The sequence below is a fragment of the Pieris rapae genome, chromosome 3 (genome assembly GCF_905147795.1).
Source record: "Pieris rapae chromosome 3, ilPieRapa1.1, whole genome shotgun sequence".
Classification (NCBI taxonomy): Eukaryota; Metazoa; Arthropoda; class Insecta; order Lepidoptera; family Pieridae; genus Pieris; species Pieris rapae.
Window position 1 is genome coordinate 4374870 of NC_059511.1, and position 18755 is coordinate 4393624.

At 31.4% G+C, this 18755-nt stretch overlaps 1 protein-coding gene across 2 annotated transcripts; it reads left to right on the forward strand.

Annotated features, from left to right (window-relative positions):
• Positions 1-117: 117 nt before the first annotated feature.
• LOC110997051 (carboxypeptidase D) lies at positions 118-18395 on the forward strand. 2 transcript variants are annotated; one of them, XM_022265000.2, is made up of 22 exons: positions 118-742; positions 2743-2981; positions 3311-3486; positions 3939-4135; positions 4385-4497; positions 5006-5103; positions 6535-6735; positions 7439-7633; positions 7983-8068; positions 8157-8357; positions 8585-8667; positions 8898-9054; positions 9332-9498; positions 9889-9999; positions 11070-11226; positions 11703-12369; positions 14856-15028; positions 15372-15507; positions 15953-16152; positions 16628-16727; positions 17251-17391; positions 17592-18395. In XM_022265000.2, exons 1-22 carry the CDS (start codon positions 296-298, stop codon positions 17708-17710), a joined length of 4164 nt encoding a protein of 1387 aa, XP_022120692.2. In that variant the 5' UTR covers positions 118-295; the 3' UTR covers positions 17711-18395. The 2 variants fall into 2 exon arrangements, with proteins under 2 accessions (XP_022120692.2, XP_022120693.2); XM_022265001.2 differs by having other exon boundaries at positions 6577-6735; positions 17592-18394.
• Positions 18396-18755: the final 360 nt, after the last annotated feature.

Sequence of the window (18755 nt, forward strand, 5' to 3'; positions counted from 1 at the left end):
ATGATGGGGGTGGAGGGTCTTTCTCAACTGGAGAGGGCATCCTAAGGGATTTCTGGGGAGAAACCAAATTAGGTATATGTCGCCAAGACCATCTGACAACACTGGATTATTCAGTCTACTCTGTGGCTTTACTGCCTACGAGCCTACGAGTGTGTTCGTGGTATTAAGAACTTTCATCTCAAAAATAATTCCATATATTTTAATTATATTCATATACAATGTTTAATTTTATAAATAATTTAATTATTAACCATTACTAAGTTTTTTTTAACTTTTGAGTTTTCTCTTTGCCAACATGACTTCAATACCTAAGTTAATGTTTCTATTGTTTACTTTTCTTATAAGTGGAAGTGTATCAAGATCAATAGAAGATGAAAATGAACCCTTTCTCACCAACCCTAAATACGTAAAATACGATGAATTAGTAAAATTATTTGAGAACTTAGAAGCACGGTACCCGGAACTTGCTAGAGTGTATTCAATTGGAAAGTCTGTTGAAGGCCGCCGCCTGCTAGTAATCCAGATTACTTCAGATGTTAAAAAAAGTCACCCAGAACGGCCCTCGTTCAAATATGTTGGAAATATGCATGGAGATGAATCTGTTGGTCGAGAATTGGTTGTATTCTTATCCCAGTACTTACTGCACAATTACGGCAAAGTCGACAGGGTCTCCAAATTAGTAAATGAAACTGATATTCATCTGATGCCATCCCTTAATCCTGATGGGTTTGAAGCTAGTAAGGTGAGCATAAGTATAATAATATTGTGATTATATGATTTTATATATGAATATCCTTTAACCTATGAATCATGGTTGAAGTAGAATATAATAGTGTATTGAATTATTAGTACGAGATACTAGGAGGAGATTTTTGTGGTTTTGCTCTAATATTCAGAGTTGAGACTGAGGTCAAAACTTTTTATAATTTTACTTAACTTAATTCCTCTTGTTTGTACTTTTTATCTTTTTCTAAAATAATATGCATACATAATAATTATTATTAAGGAGAAAAAATTTAAAAAACATACCTTAAACACCTGACATAAATACTAATGCCTAATATTTTCGTCAAAACCTTCTTCTTTCTCTGAAGTTTTCATCAGAATACATAATCATTGTGTATGTGGCTTCTGGATAATGGACTTAGTTTTAACTTTTATGAAATTGAGCATAAGTATAGTAGAAGTAGTATAGAATAAGAGTAATAGATATGATATATATATATATTTTATATTTGTCATATTGTCATTGCCCAATCGCACTATCACTTTCAAACAATGAACTGAGCTAGGTACCTGAAATAACCTTTAATAACAATAATACGGATAGGCCCAAAAGAACAACCACTGGTGTTGGTCTTTCTCATTACCCAAGGATCACCCTCATTTTTGAATACAGTAGGGAACACATTATCAAAACTGTGTATGTGCACTGATAAAATTTTATCATTAAAGGGCAGAAGCAAGAGGTTCTGATAAGAAATTGCAGTTCAACTTTTATCTTTATTATTTTATAGCCCACCAGTCTTGTACTATTGGTACCCTTGTTCTGGTAAACTTTATTAAAAAGATATTTAAAATGTGTTTAATACTAATCTTTGTATGTGTTGAATATAGGATTAATTCACCTAACTCCCATATTATGATCAGTATTCACTTTTAAAAATCACTTACTTAACACTTAAATCAGTCCTTCATTCCTGAAATTGTTATTTGATTGTTTTAAACAACAAAAAAAGTAATCAATATAAATATGCAAGCTTTACTTAGTGAAACATGAATTTAATAAATATATTTTATATTATAATGATCTATTTTTGATATATGTACAAATATATATACCTTGGTATAATAAAGTTTAGTTTTAATTAATTAATATTGCATGAAATAAAAAAATAAATAAACAAGTAAACCCCATGCACATATAAACTGCAAATCATCATTTAAATCATATAATTAGGGTGATAAAATCAATGTGGCACAATTATAATTGATTTGTTATCTTAGATATAGAGCAAATCAAATTAAATGTTTCCGTAGTATTCAGATTTAAGTATAAATATTTGATTAAATTAAATGAAGATTAATTTAATGTAATAAAAATCTTAAAAATAAACCTTTAAATCTACACAATGTCATGCGGGAAATGACAATTCTGTAACAACTTTTCTTGTTTGAATCAGGTCTTACTATACTAAATAGTATATAGTAAGTGAATGGATTTTACATGCTTATAAAACTCCTATTTATACAGTTGTCTTATTAAAGTGAATCATCAGGTATGTGTAATAACTGGAAAAGGATTCCCCGTTTTGTTTATGAACAAATACAATTAAATTGACTAATATCTTTATTGTTAACGTAACGCTGTAACTGTAACTACTGACGTCACACGTGAAAATAAATTATGACACATGTTCCAGCCTGATAACTATATCCAGTCTATAAAATATTAATGTTATCACAAAATAAGTAAACCGTTATTTCTCATCTGGTTTGTTTTTAAAACAGAATGAGGTTTTTTGACAAAAACCTGATACGTATATTAATCTGTCGCATAATATTTCCGTTTCCGGCATTAGCCGTGGTTAGTGCACAAATTTGCCCAACATGAAATATCTAGCCAATTTCATTGCAGTACACTAATACTCATCATATTTACAACACGTAAATCAATGTTACACTCCTCCTAATATATGTTACATAAAAACAGTATAGTTAATTATGCAATCGTAATTACAGGAAGGTTCTTGCGAATCGCTGAACGATTACAAAGGCAGGAACAACGCGAAAGGTGTGGATTTGAATCGTAACTTTCCGGACCAGTTTGATAAGAATAAATCTACGGACGATGAGTACCTGTTCCGTGGAAGGCAGCCGGAGACCGTGGCGTTGATGAAATGGGTCATGAATAAACAATTTACCCTATCTGCTAATTTACACGGTGGCGCTATAGTCGCCAGCTATCCATACGATTCAAGGTATATTTTATATCTGGCTTACTTAAATGAGTTTTTAATTGTCGTTCTATGAATTAAAAACATGAGCTTATCTATTAAAAGTTATCAAATATACTAATACAAAAATGTGTCTTCTCCCATGTCTCATGGCACTACACTACGTCTTAATGGTTAAAGCCTTACAAATCTTTATTTATATGAATGCAAAGTGCATGTATCCCAAATGAATTTATTTAACAATATACTTGTTTCTTTAGCCTTACTGAACCATGGATAATATTACAATCGTTTGGCCGTATTTAGTATTAAATGAACAAAAGTCTAACCTAAGACATTTTTACACTTTACAGCTTCGACGAGAAACGCGACTGCTGCGTTGAAAGTCGTACTCCAGATGATAAGATATTTAAGCACTTAGCTAGCGTTTACGCGTCCAATAACGAAGATATGCATCGCGGAAACGCATGCGAACCTGAGAAATTTAACGAAGGCCTAACCAATGGAGCTTTTTGGTATTCAGTTAAAGGTACGTAACAAGTGATTATTTATGTTTGATAAGTTCTATAGTAATTAGTTGGCTCTTTAATACAAAGTCTCCTAAAAGGTCTGAAGTTTCTTGGTGGTTACATTTATTTTAATTTATGTAATGATACTGTTAATCAATCACAATCACGTATGCAATTCAACTTTTTAGAAAGTGCGAACAAGTTTCCAATCCGTCCAATACCTGTACCATAATTTATAAAACTGGTGCTATAATTTACATGTGCATTGTTTATTGTAATTTGCCTATAAAGACATTGAAACTTACTAATATCTACTATGCATAATCATAATCTACTACTATGCATATGGCAGCATAATATACCGTAAAATGGACGCTATTTTATGAACTAATTGTGACGGAACTTAGTAGCTTTCCGTCATTTCGAATATATGTTAATACTTAAAAAACCTCATAGGATTATATATCTTCAGGTGGGATGCAAGATTTCAATTACCTCCATTCAAACTGTTTTGAAGTTACCTTTGAGTTATCATGCTGCAAGTATCCATTCGCAAGCGAACTACCTCGGTTCTGGAGAAATAATAAGGAATCTCTCTTGGCTTATATGGAGCAGGCCCACCTAGGAGTTAGGGGATTTGTTGTTGATGAAAATGGAGAGCCCGTACAGGTATGTATCTTAATTATTCTGTGAATTTATTACAGCTAAGTGTATTTATAAAATGACACAGACTGAAACCATAGATTGTCATATTTCTTCCTTTGTCATATTTGTACCTATTATATGTTGCTGTACCCGTTATATGACAGAATTGGTATTCTTACAACATACCAAAGGTGGAATACAAATCTGTACCGCAAATCAACATCGCAGGTATTCAATAGAAAGAAAGAATAGAAGTTTTTATACAACTTTCAGAACGCCCAAATAAGAGTGGAAGGCATCAATCATACAGTGAAGACGACAAAGGACGGCGCTTATTGGCGTCTTTTATTACCTGGTCAATATAATATCACTGCTGTTGCTAGTGGGTAAGTTAATATAATCAAGTTGAAATGTCCTAAAAATATTTTAGGCGGCAAATAAACACAAATAGTGCGAGAATCTCGCACGCGTAACACCATTCGTGAAGTACTTTATAATCCTACAGCTAACATAAATTATATATACAAACAGATACTCTAAAAATATAGCCAGAGATGGAATACATCATACATTTTACTACAACGAGGTTCAAACATTGACAAAGAAAACATTACATTGTTTATTTACACACAAAAAACAAACGAAAATTATTCAATACATTTAACTAAGTGGTACTTAATTTGGCTGTGTTGTGTGATAGTGTAATGGTGATATTGTATCTTTTAAGAAAAAATTTGAGAGTTAGAAAAATCCCTGGGCACAATGGCAGTGGAGTAGAGTATTATTAAATTATAAAAAAATTACAATATTATTATAAAAAAAACAAAATCCACTTTTGGTTTGTTAGTATTATTTATATTGTTATATTAGTTAAATAATTTTTAATATTTGTAGGTACTCGACAACACCGCCATTAGCCATTCACGTGGTACAAGATCACCCGATTACCGTCAACTTGACCGTTCACCGTCGCCCGCGTACGCTCACTGACGGTAAGTACCAGCGTTACCATGACAACGCAGCCGTTACCCTCACTCACTGCTGGCTGCTGCTTCATCTGCTATTGGTACTGCTTATAGAGGCCTAGGGAACGGGCCACAAAGAAATGAGTGAGGCTCTAGAAAGAGAGATAGATAGATAGATCTTTACTAAAGAGTATCTTTACTTTCTTATAGATGTAATATTCTAGTCAATTATATTTATTCTTAAAAAAACGTAAACTGATATTGAAATGCATAAATAAAACTGAATTTGTTCTGGTGATAGCTATTTTAGTAGTGTTTGCGTGTTCGGGATTTTTTTTAATAATTTGGGGATATTTGGAATAGATGCCTATAGTTAAATCGGTATTTTGATTGTGTCATATTAATTATGTATGTCGGCAATAATAAATGCACTTTAAAATTTAGATGTAAGTGCTCAAGATCTCTTTCGAAAACATGTTATTGCTCAATCTTCTAGAGTGTTTATACTAACACTGCCGTAGGTTTAAATAAAACAATGATTATGTTCAAAATTCCTTCGATTGATCACTGCAGGACTGGTTTTCCAGGTTAGCTTAATAGAAGATATAAAATAAAAATAACATTTTATTGTATCAATAAGTTTGTAAAAAAATGTGTTTTCTATGTGAATTACGGTTAATAATAACGAAAAACAACATTCCAATCTAAATAAATTGTATAATATAAGTGGTGTGTGAAATTTTTAAATCTGTTAAGTGGTTTGTGGGATTGCGTTGCGGATTGCTTGCAAATAACAATTCATTGGTTTTGTATTAAATAGAGGAATCGTTTAATGAATGAGTGTATTCTTATATAGAGTCTAGTCATACATAGATAAATATACGTGTTGATGTTATAAGAAACGTTCCATTATAGATTATAGTCTACTCATTAATATATGCAATAAGTTAAAAAACGTATCCTAGTAATAACATCATTTATTTAATGCTTCTTATTGGTTCGGTTTTTTTGGTACATGGGTTTTTTAATGCTTTTTCATGGTGTTGGTTACTCTAAGTTATTCTTTATAATTTCTCCTGACCGCTGATGATTTGCCTGTTCTCATTTCTCTTTTTAGCTCCTCTTTTTGCATTCTTCCCTCCAACCGCGTTTAATAAATACCTCATATGTACATGTTTTACTTAAGAAATTCACAAATTGTCAATGTAAATATTAATTAAAATACATTTACGCTTATTTCTTGTAGTTTTCTTTCTATTTCTCCACTGTTGCATATCTGACTATACTTAACACTAACAATATATATAATTCATTAAAATTATACTTAATTAAAAGATTCGTTACAGTTAAAAATAAACACAACTAACATCCACACTTATCACTTAGACTCTGTCCTTTATTTAAGAATAATATACCTGGATATACCATACCCAATATTCCAAACTGGCAAATCCTCAGTGGTTAGGAGAACGCGTCAAATCAGCGCTCTATCTTCAATAGACTTCATCCACCACAACTACGAAGCAATGGAGACGTTGCTGAAGGATCTAGCCGTCGAATATCCAGATATAACTCGACTCACAAGCATCGGAAAATCTGTGAAGGGAAGGGAATTGTATGTTCTTGAGATTACAAAAGATCCCGGACATCACATACCTGGTAAGTTAACATTCTTAGTATATACGGTGTATTTGTCGTAAATGTCAAGAAATTTTAATAATTAAATTCATTGGAATTATTATTTTAAAAATTACTCTTCACACTAAATTCGTCTGTACTTCACCATCGGTTCCATATGAAGATTAATTCCTTCTAAATTATAAAACGATTAACTAGTGGGTTTGAAAATTAAATATTTTAATAAAAATCAGGAGTGGCGTATAATACAGATATCATATTTAATTTCTGGCTTTCTCGGATAGAGAGGTAAGGTTGCAGTCCTTATTAAAAGTAACATTATCATAGTCTCAATATACTGGTAGGTAATAATCTATTCCAGGTAAATATCAGTTAAAGAATGCTTAATGATTGCATACCTTGGTATTTAAGTATTTTTACATATTTAAACTTGATGAATAAAATGTTTTTAATATACGAAAGTCGTACTAATTTTAAAGTATCTTTAAAATTAGTATATTATATATATTATCATAACTTTACGTAAAATGTAGCTTTATTATGGTATGTCATCAGGATAATGCGTTTGTATTATATTTAGATTCAAGTTAATCTGCGCACTCTTCCATCTGTCAAATGGCCATATAAATTTCTTATCTGTTAACAGTTATTGTTCAGAATTCAGGTGCTTTTCACGCTTAAGTATACATGCGCAATATAAATATATAATTAAAACTTATTTTAGGCAAACCAGAATTTAAGTATGTGGCAAATATGCATGGTAACGAGGTGGTTGGTCGCGAAATGTTGTTACTATTAGCGAAGTACCTCTGTCAACAGTACAATAGCGGAGACGAGCGAATTCAAAAGTTACTTAACACAACGAGGGTGCATCTGTTGCCGTCCATGAATCCTGATGGCTATGAGCATTCGAGACCGCGTAAGTATTTCTTACATTTGTCCTACGTATTATATTATCTATATTTCTGTCTCAATCCATCGTTGATAGAATTCAGTAAGAAGTACGATTTATCTCCAGCTTCGATGCCTGAATAATAACTCCATTGTTAGTATGTCTATACTGCTTCTAAAAATTGCCGAAATGTATTGAATGCACGAGTTGGATGACTTTAAGACATAAGTAGTATCTCTGAAGGAACCCGATATAAAGTAAAGCAGTGGCGGTTATTATTTAACATAAAAATATTTAACTAGTCGAAAAAAAACATTACTACATTTGTATCAAATGTCTGTTATAGAATGAGGAACTTATTGTTTTAATATTTCAGGTGATTACAGCAGTTTACGTGGACGCAACAATGGTAATAACGTGGACTTGAATAGAAATTTCCCGGACCAGTACGGTCCAACGCCGGTACGTTATTGCAATACATACTCTAGAAATATTTAGAACTATAATTTATTTGTTGTAATACTGAAGTAAATAAAAGATATTTTTCCAGGATAACGTTGACCCTCAACCAGAAACTTTAGCAGTGATGAACTGGTCATTGTCAATACCATTTGTGCTATCCGCTAATCTCCATGGTGGATTCCTTGTAGCCAATTATCCATACGATGGCAACACTCAAATGAAAGATGGAATTGAAAGTTTGACACCTGACAATGATGTTTTTGTTCATTTGGCACATGTATATTCGGAGGTGAGTGAATTTAATACTTTTCTAAATTAACCGTTTAACTTATAGTTTTAGCCACCTGCTTGCAAACTATCATAAGACTAGAGACTAGAAAGATCTGCCCTTTCAATAAAACATGTTTCGTTGAAGTTTTTCAGGACGCGTAAGATTTCCTTAATAAATAAACAAAACATGAAAATAATATAAATAAAGAAAACCATATCAATTATAGCACCTATAATGGTTTTCAGGCACACCACAAAATGCATTTGGGCCTGCCTTGTAGAGGAAGTATTGACAGATTTCCTGATGGAGTAACTAATGGTGCTAAATGGTATGTTTTTTACGAATAATTTTTATTTATAAAGTTTCGTGATTACAGGAAAGCGCCTGGATTTATTTAATTTTTCTTATTTGAACGGGTGGTTCTATGATTTTCAGGGCAATTATTATAAGAAATTTTATCGAATTTACTCATTTGTTTGAAGAATAATTTAGAGATTACATAGTATACTTGAATCAGATATAACTTTTATATGTATTTTGTTTTATTCATCTTTATAGGTATACGTTGGCCGGTGGAATGCAAGATTGGAACTATTTACACACAAACGATATGGAGATTACATTAGAACTCGGATGTTATAAGTTCCCTCCAGCAAGCGATTTGCCAAGCTATTGGGATGATAATCGAGAGGCTCTTATCAAATTTATTGAACAGGTATATTTTTTCAAGAGAAAACCAAAAACGTAAAATTCAAAATATGACTCATTTATGAAACGTTTAAAAATATTAATTTTTAACGTCATCTTAATTAAAATTCCAGTAAACATTTTACATATTGGCTTTATGTTACAGTATTTTTTATTTGATTACATATTTTATACAGGCATGTAGTTTAATCACAGATTTATATAGATAGCTCTCTGTAGTCTGTGTAGTCTGTATCAAAATAATTAAAAAAAAATTTCGCTAGTTATAATAATCCGTGTTTTAGATTCACTACGGCGTTCACGGCTTCGTACACAGTCACATAGGTAACGCACTCGGCAACGTCACAATCACAGTGTCTGGGATTAGGCACAATGTGAGAACAGCCACCTCAGGGGATTATTACCGTCTCTTGGTACCTGGGACATATAATATAACTGCAACTAAGGACGGGTAGATATTTTAAATTTATATTACGAACTGAAATGTAGGCTTGAGCTAGGCTGCAATTTGAATGTATGTCGCGGCTTAGCACCTACTTGTATGCCTGTGCGCATTAAACGCTCGCTCGTATGGTGAAGGAAAACATCGTGAGGAAACGGAAATGACTTAGAATCAACAACACAATGGTCTAACTTATTACAGAAATCTAATATTTCAAGGCCACGTTTTTGTTAATAAACCATCAATTCAACAGACTAATGATTTTATTCAATATTACACAGTTTATTAAATATATACTTGTACAGAAGAAGACAGCTAAAATAATACTTTATTTTACCTATTAATAAAGTATGCCACAACACATTATATGTGCCCAATTGTCATATTTATAATTTTTAGATATGAGAGCGTAACAGAAAAAGTGACAGTGCCAATAAATGGATCTATTAGTGTGAACTTTACTCTGATGCCGGATGATCCCCAACATTGGTCTTCTGCTTACGACTTCCGGTAAGTGACGCACTTCAGCTCTGTGCTCCAAATGGATTTTGTCGGAACTTCTTCCACTCCAGCTTTATCCATTCGTAGTCTCCATATTAAGAATTTAAGGTGGTAGTACAATATATTACTCTAAATACTCATATAATGTAAAAATAAGTTTCATAAAAGAATAATACAATAAAATTAAAGTACAATTACTGAAATTTATCGCACTGCCTTTTCAAACGCTTTTTATACAAAGATATTGATTAATATGTTTATGTTAATTTAGTAAAAAATACAAAATGTATTTGTGAAGTTATTTTTTTATATATTTGAAATGATTTTAATCTTGTCATTGTAATTTACGCTTAGTGATATAATACTCATTTCATGTGTTTTTTCTAATAACTATTATTATCTGTGGTTGTGGGATTAGTTTTAATGTGTGTTAATTTTGTATATTTCCTTAATGTTATTAAACATTCCGTCCAATGGCAAAAGATCTCAAATATTTTAAATTTGCTTTATTTTTAGGGGTTTCATTGTGATATTTATGTTGTTTCTGGCTTTTACACTAATTGGTTTTTATTCTAATAAATGTATATTCTTCGCTATTCTGTGTTGTGATTGCTTAGCACTAACTGTCTGCTATTACTAATCCCTTTTCATACATAAAAAATCTATAATCTAATGTATTTTGTGTGAGTAATAACTTCCAGGTATATTAAATTATTTCTAATTCTTAAACACAATACTTACATAATCGTATATCTTATAAAATTGGTTAAACTGTTAACATCCCAAAATATGTAAATTAAGGGTCCTTCAAGAAAAGAGCGTACCAATTCTTAAAAGGCCAGCAACGCGCGAGCCCTCTGGCATTGGGAGTGTCCATGGGCGGCGGTATAACTTAACATCAGGTGAGCCTGATGCTCCTGCCCGTTTGCCCCCTGTTCTATATAAAAAAATATTAAAAAAATCAGCTGTTAGGTATGTATTACAAAAATAATTAAATTTTACTAATCAATTAGTACTACTAAGTTATACGTATACGAGTATGTACTGGTACATTACATTGTATACTCCTATTACTGTAGAGTCCTAGAAAATATAGTGGGTACCCGATACCATACACCTTTGGAGATATACGCGGCGTTAGCAGAGCTAGAGAATAAATTCCCGGAAATAGCCGAGTTCCAATCGGGAGACAGTCTTACAACTGCAACTTTACATGAACTGAAGATTACTGATGAAGTAAGTTATAGTTATGTAAGAAGTTTGCCCAGCAATCTCGTTCTAAAGAGACTGTTGAGTGTATTATTAAAAAAGAAACGTGTGACACTCGGGGACTGCCGCGATAAAGCTATTGCATAGCATTTTTTATCAACCTATGCAATTATAATTGTTTATTTATTTTTTATTTATGCAGTATTTTTTTTTCTTTGACATTAATTCAATCTACCAGACTCAGACTAACAAGCCTATATAGTTACGTTAACGTTACCGATCTCGTCTGAGAGATGTGATACGCAGTATGCGTTCTGTCCTTATGCTCTTATGCATATTGGGCGCACCTTTATTACGTCACAGTGTGTTAGATTATTTTCGTTACGGAATTTCTTGATTCGGTCGCCGCGCTCAATGACTGCGATAAAATCTATGCAATAGCTTAAAATATTATAAATAATTGTTTTATGCAAAAATGTAACTCTTCAATTATTCAATTTTAGGCTGGTTCACCAGAAGAAACAAAATTCCATATTGCGTTAATAAGCAACCTTTACGGCTCTCAGCCTCTTGGTCAAGAAATGCTTCTAAACTTCGCTCGCCACATATCCACAGCCTACGCTATAGGTGAACCAGTTCATAAACGATTGCTCAAAAACGCCGTTTTTCGTTTTATACCAAATTTAGACCCCCTGTACGAAAAAGTACTGATGAATTACAACGGTACAGAAAAGTGTGACTTAGAAATGCTGGAAGAAGAGTTCGGAGATAGCGTCTACAGTTATATTACGAAGAAAAACTTAAATCCACTATCGAATTACACGAGGGAAAAGGCCTTTATCGACCTTTTGGAGAGCGAGAAATTCGATCTGGTACTGGAATTGTCCTCCGGCACGGAAGACGTTGCGTATCCAGATTTTTCTAAGAATATTCACAGCCAGTTTGCCGCGAAATATCGAGATAATAGGGCTGAGGTAGATAGATACAATTGTAAACCAAGAAATAATATTGTACATGGAAATCTAATTGACGTGCTATTTGAGAGATATAATACGCCGGTGATATCCGTGGGTCTCAGTTGCTGTAAGATGCCGTCGAATGAAGATATTGCATGGATATGGAGAGATAATCTGAGGGGAATTATGAAGTTTGCTGAAATTGCTAATACTGGTAAGACTTGCACAGTATATATGTTTTGACAATTTAGATACACCACACTTTTATATCCATTTGTTGTTGACATCATTGTACAAGCCACGGCTGTACATTTTGTTCACTGAGGCTTTCTTAGTTTTATAAGCGTTGCGATTCATCCTTGTTAAACTTCGAAAAGTCTGCTGACACTGCTTCAGTGTCTATTTTACACTAGCTGACCTGGCAAACGTCGTTTTGCCATGTATGTATGTATATCCATTTCCGACATTCCGAGAGTCCTAAATATCATACGATCATACATTAAAATTAAATTGAAAATCATGAAAAATATTCAAGTAATTTATTAGGTTAATAACTAAGTGAACAATATTTTAAGCGTAAATTCCGCACACGTCCATCACGTAGGGAGCCGACCGCGCGAGTGAGCCGCGCGGTAGGGATGGCGATCTGAGATCGATTAATCGAAGAATCGATTTTTCGAGCAGAAAATATCGATTTTTTAAATCGATATGAAGTACTGTGTCGATTCACTGAATCGATATATCACCCTTGAAAATCGACATTCGATTTTTTCTGTTTTGGTATAAACCATACAATTATTTGCATTTAGTTGAATGTGCCTGAATTATAAGAGTGCTGCCGGTTAAAGAGTTAACTACTCATAAACTCGCGAGAAGGCTGTATGTTTAGTATCCTTTACTCGCCTCTCTTTAATAAAAAAGTTACGTTTGTAGTCTTTGACTGTATGTATTTATAATCTGTGACGATTGATATTGCATTATTCATTTGTTGTTGTCGTTTAATGAATACTGTTATTAGCGTAATATAAGTATTTTCATGATTGATTTTCATCAGATTTTCATGTAGTGTTTGTTGCGAAATAAAAACTAATTGAGAGTAGGTAAGTAAATAAGTAAAGCGCTTCTTATTTTTTACTTTGACGCTATTATTTTCAGTTTGTTCTGTTAGTTGTGATTATCATTTAAATTTACTTTTACACAGGAATAATCAGCATTGAAATAACTAATAAGTAATATGTGGAATTCTTATTGATGGAAGTGTTCATACTTCATTCACGATTACTTTATGTCCAATTATCTATTTAACGTCAAAGCATCAAATTATTCATCTTGTTTACAGAAAAAATAGTAAAGCTCCCATTATCATTTAAAAAATAAACTATCGCTTTTACTCTAATTTTATTTTAATCAAGTAATCGCCAGGCTAGGGATGGCGATTCTTTCTGAAAAATATCAATTTTTAAAGCAATTCGTATCTTAATTAATCGATTCACATTTATTTACCAGTTATAATTCCCAATGCTTAATATTTAAACTTTTAACTCTTACCTTATTTTTTACTTTTTTGCAATCAATAAAAACATTCAGTATATAAATACTTATTTTTTTTTTATAGTTGATCTTATAGTTTGATACGGTAATAAAAATAATTGTTATTTTTGAATTCCCTGATTTTATTGATAAGATATCGTTAATTGCAATATTAATCTTGTTTTTAGTAAAATTGATACAAATTTACATTGTAAACGCAAACTTGAAAAAAAGATCGATTTTTTAAGAATCGATTTTGTAGGCCTCGATTTTTTCGTGAATCGATTCATTAGACTACGATTCGAATCGATTTAAAAATCGATCTTTTTCGTAAAGAATCGCCATCCCTACCGCGCGGCAAGTTTATTTCGTGATCTTAACCCCCCTCCCGTACCCCTGCCCGAGTGACGCCTACAACGCATAGCTAGCCGAATACAGTTTATTTTTTAATTTTTTTTTAACTCGTGATATCTTTTGAATGGATTGTCAGAATCGAATAATTCAAAAAGTAATATAAAGATATTGAAGCAGTTTTAAATAATACATCATTTATTTTGATAAGGGTTAATACCAAGGTACAAATAAAGAGCTTTTTGTAGCGGTGGTATTTTAATTTCTTTTTTTCAATAAAAAAACGCTTATTGTGACACTATCATTTATTTTGATAAGGGTTAATACCAAGGTACAAATAAAGAGCTTTTTGTAGCGGTGGTATTTTAATTTCTTTTTTTCAATAAAAAAACGCTTATTGTGACACTAGCAGACTCGGCCAAGCGTTGCTGTGGCTAAGGTTTTTGTTATATTACATAGTAGTAAATTAATCAAGGGAAACCGTAGGAGAACTTATGTGAAACGTTGGTACCACGACACGGACCTAAACTAAACTACCTTTAACTCAGCGGCCAGCGCCATCTGTTAGAATTGTATCAAATAATAAACAAATGTTAATGTTATCGTAATTTTAGTAAGGATGCCTATTTTTTTTTTGAAAATGATATATAGCCTATGTCACTCAGGAATGATGTAGCTTTCCAACAGTGAAAGAATTTTTCAAATCTGCCAAGTAGTTTCGGAGCCTATTCAATTCATACAAACAAACAAAAAATCAAACCTTTCCTCTTTATAATATTTCTATTTTACATATAGCAAATTAAATAATTAAAATTTCAGGTGTGGTTGGCTACGTAAAGAATGAAGATGGTGGACCAGTCAGGGGTGCCAGTCTTGCCATAGCCGGCACCTCTCGTCAGTATCGGGTATCTCCAAATCTCGCAAGATATCGGGCTTTATTACCACCAGGAGATTACCGTGTCATTGTGCGATGCCATCCCTACCGGGACCAGGTAAAATAACTAAAGAGTCAGCAAATACATAGCCATTGAATAATACGACTATATACTATCGGCAATTAAAATTGTCTTACATGATTTCTTAAATATCGTATTTGAGTTTCACCGTACTTTAAAGAGACTTTAATGAACGACTCTAAATACGACGATTTTTAATTCGTTCTGACTGATTGGCCTCGCATTGTTTTATACTCCACATTAAAAACCTACCTTAGTATAGTTATGTATACTTAGCAACTATATCAATAAAGCAAAATAAATGGCGAATATTTTCGAATGGAATTCATAAACATTTATTTTTATTATAAATATTGTTCTTAAATCTTTCTATTTTTAGATACTTAATTGGCGGGTTGTAGAAGGTGTGATTAAACAGAACGACGTAATAATGAAGAGGGTAGACTCGGAAGAAATACCGAATGCACTCAAGCCAATACCTATTGAAATTAATCCCGATCAAGTTTATATTACGGGTAAGTAATAATAAGATATTATTTTTATGTATTAAAGATGTCAATGTTATATTACAAAGATTTTGAATATTAGAATTATATATTGGTTTAAAATGTTTCAAAAACCAACAATTTGTTTTAGGAATTCAAAATAATTAAAATTAATATTGGTTTAATATTTTCTCTGTCAATTTTATTTTATTGATAAAAAACTAGCCAACGCTTGGCACACTGTTACATGGTAAAAAAAATCACAAAATACTATTTTTAATGTGACAAGCACTTATAGGCAACATACATTATAAGTATTTGCATCATATGATTTATGAAAATGTCCCCCGGATTGGATGATTGACAGTGATTTTTAATCGTCATCAGCACCGTACATAAAGGAAATAAAGTATTATTATATAGTACATAACCTTGTTCAATTGCTTTTTGTAATGTACCCTTAATAATATTCCAGGTCTTGCGTTAGACTACAACAGCCGACCTCTATCCACAGAGCTTAAAGTGTATACTCTTGATTCGAAGCGCCCTCTTGTAGCTAATTCGAGTGATGACAATGGCCGTTTCGTAATTTCACTTCCAGTTACATACATGGGAAGAGAAGTGCGAATTATGGCTGAAAGTGACGGATATATTGGTCTTAGTCGACATATTAAGGTGGGTGAAAGAGATAGATGAAAAAACTGCTTGGCAAACGGCATTGTGACGATTTTGATTTTAATTTGTGACAATAGATTTTGTTTTATGTGGCTAATTCACTAAAATATAAATTACAGATAGACCAATTATATATTATTTTCTAACTAATTTTAAACTGAAAATATTGCATAAAATTATATTATATCCTTTAAATTAATACATATTTATGATTAATATAACATATCATAATTTTAGATTTTCATGTTCAATTCGCTTTTAATGTAGGTAATTAAGAAATTTTTTTAATTTAGTTGTTCGCACTTTGTCCCGCATCCAATATTTATATCTCATTTATTAGATCTCCAAAATATAGATAATATTGTAATGATGATAATATACTTTTTATTTAATACAGAAATAACATAATACATAAATATATTAATATTGTAATTATTCAAGTAAGTAATGTATTCAATTATTTATTTTAAAACAGGTGAGCAGTAGTGAAAATATTACACCAAACATATTGTTCAAACTGGAGCCCGACGACAAAGTGCTGGGGATGCCTCGACTTGTCTTTGTAATGGTTTCAGGTATATAACAGTTTAATTTTATAAAATTACAGTATAATTCTTTATACATGTGTCTTCACCAAGACATCATGAAATATTACGATCTAACCTAACTTAAGTCTAATAAGTTATTTAAGTCTAACCTAATTTACTAAAAAGGATTTTTATCATAAGGAAGTATCCAATAACACTACTTACAGACCCTATCAATAGACCAGTGCCGAAGCCTTCAAAAATAGTAAAAAATTAAAAAAAATTACAGTAGGATGAAACCCATTAGAAATGCAGGGGAATATAATCAAAATGAAAGGAAAAATAAATTACGGTCGATCCGAGTTCGGGAAGTGGGAGGGGGGTGACTTTTAAGGGGAAAAAATTGTTTATCTTGATTTCCGGCGAAACTACCAGTCCTATGGAAAAAAGTTAAATGGCAAAGTTGTAGGTCATAAAAAGATCTACAACTTTGGTATTTACAATAAAATATATATTATTCACATATATTTTCTGGGTTATAAATATTTTTTCATTAATTGTATTTCTCCAGGTATAATCGGCGTTGGTCTAGTAACGCTAGCCGCTTTGTGCTACAGATGTAGAGAACAGTCACAGGACTCTAGGCGAGAATACTTATTCACACAGTTACCGGCTGATGATAAAAAACCGTTATTTGATGATAATGCTTATGGTGAGAAAATACGATTTTATTTTTATGAAAATACTATTTCTTCAAACCTATTACTTTAATGTTGATACAATAATAGAAAATGTTTTTGTTGTTTTATTGAAATGACAATCAAATATATATGATTATTATAATTTTTATTTTGATAATTAACAGATATAAAATGGCTTAAATTGGCTTTTTAAATGTTTTGAATTTATTAGATATTGTCCGCAAGCCGTACTATGATGAAGAGGAAATACCACTATCAGAAACAGACTCTGAAGATGAAGTGGTTCTACTGAGGTCTGACTCAGAATGGAGACCAATAGGAAAGGAGTAATTTTTCATAGTTTGCAATCCAAAAAGAGTCTGTCTAAATGTTTTATAAAAGAAATTTCTGTCTTTTCTATAAATTATTTCTGTAACGAAACTCTTGCACTTTTCTCATATTAAATGTATCTCTTTTGTCTAAAATCTAGTATAAATGCTTCATAAGTCAATTGACTTGATATTGCTATCAAATTTTAAAAGTTGTTTATTATTATTCATATGTTATATCATCATGCAAATAATTTACAGGAATTTTTACAGCTATTCAATAATATTTTTTATTTAAATTTACTAAAATCTACTTAAGACATTGCATAATAAAGTTGCTGTTTGTATTCAATGTAAGCAATATAATTTAAGAATTAGTATCTAAGCTTTTAATTTATTTAAATTTAACAAAAAGTATTAGAATTACATTCCAGTATACATTTTTTTATATGAAAAACTATATTTTTATGTTCCGATTATGTAAATGAATTTGTAATTTATTTAGAACTTATTTACATTATCATGCAAAGAGCATTTAATTAATTAATTGTTAAAGAACCAATTTAGAATAATTAGTATCAGCAATATTGAATCTCGTATAAGCAATAAAAGCAAAGTGAATTTTATATAAACGCTTTACAATTTCAACTTTAATAATTCTAAAGATATTTATAAAAATGGTGCTGCTATTGTGGTTGTTTATTTTGAAAATTTTATTGTAGAAAATTTAATGTGATAAATTTATTTATACATATAAATTGAATAAAACTTGAAGTATAAACATTGAGTTTCCTTTTATTTCAAATGTTAAAAACCCTATTATATATTTATCCTTTACATACAACCAAAATTTGTTATAAATTATATACTTAGAATATTATAAAATCGTCAAGTGAGAGTAGGCCAGTCAAGTGTGGTGTACGATTTCCGTGCGTACATCCAGAATAATGGGTTGGAATTTGAAATCATATACACGAATTTGATGATACTGATTATGTAGATGTCTCGAGGGACCTTGATTGGATGTCTAAGTATTAAAAAAAAATTGTAATGTATTGAAATATGTA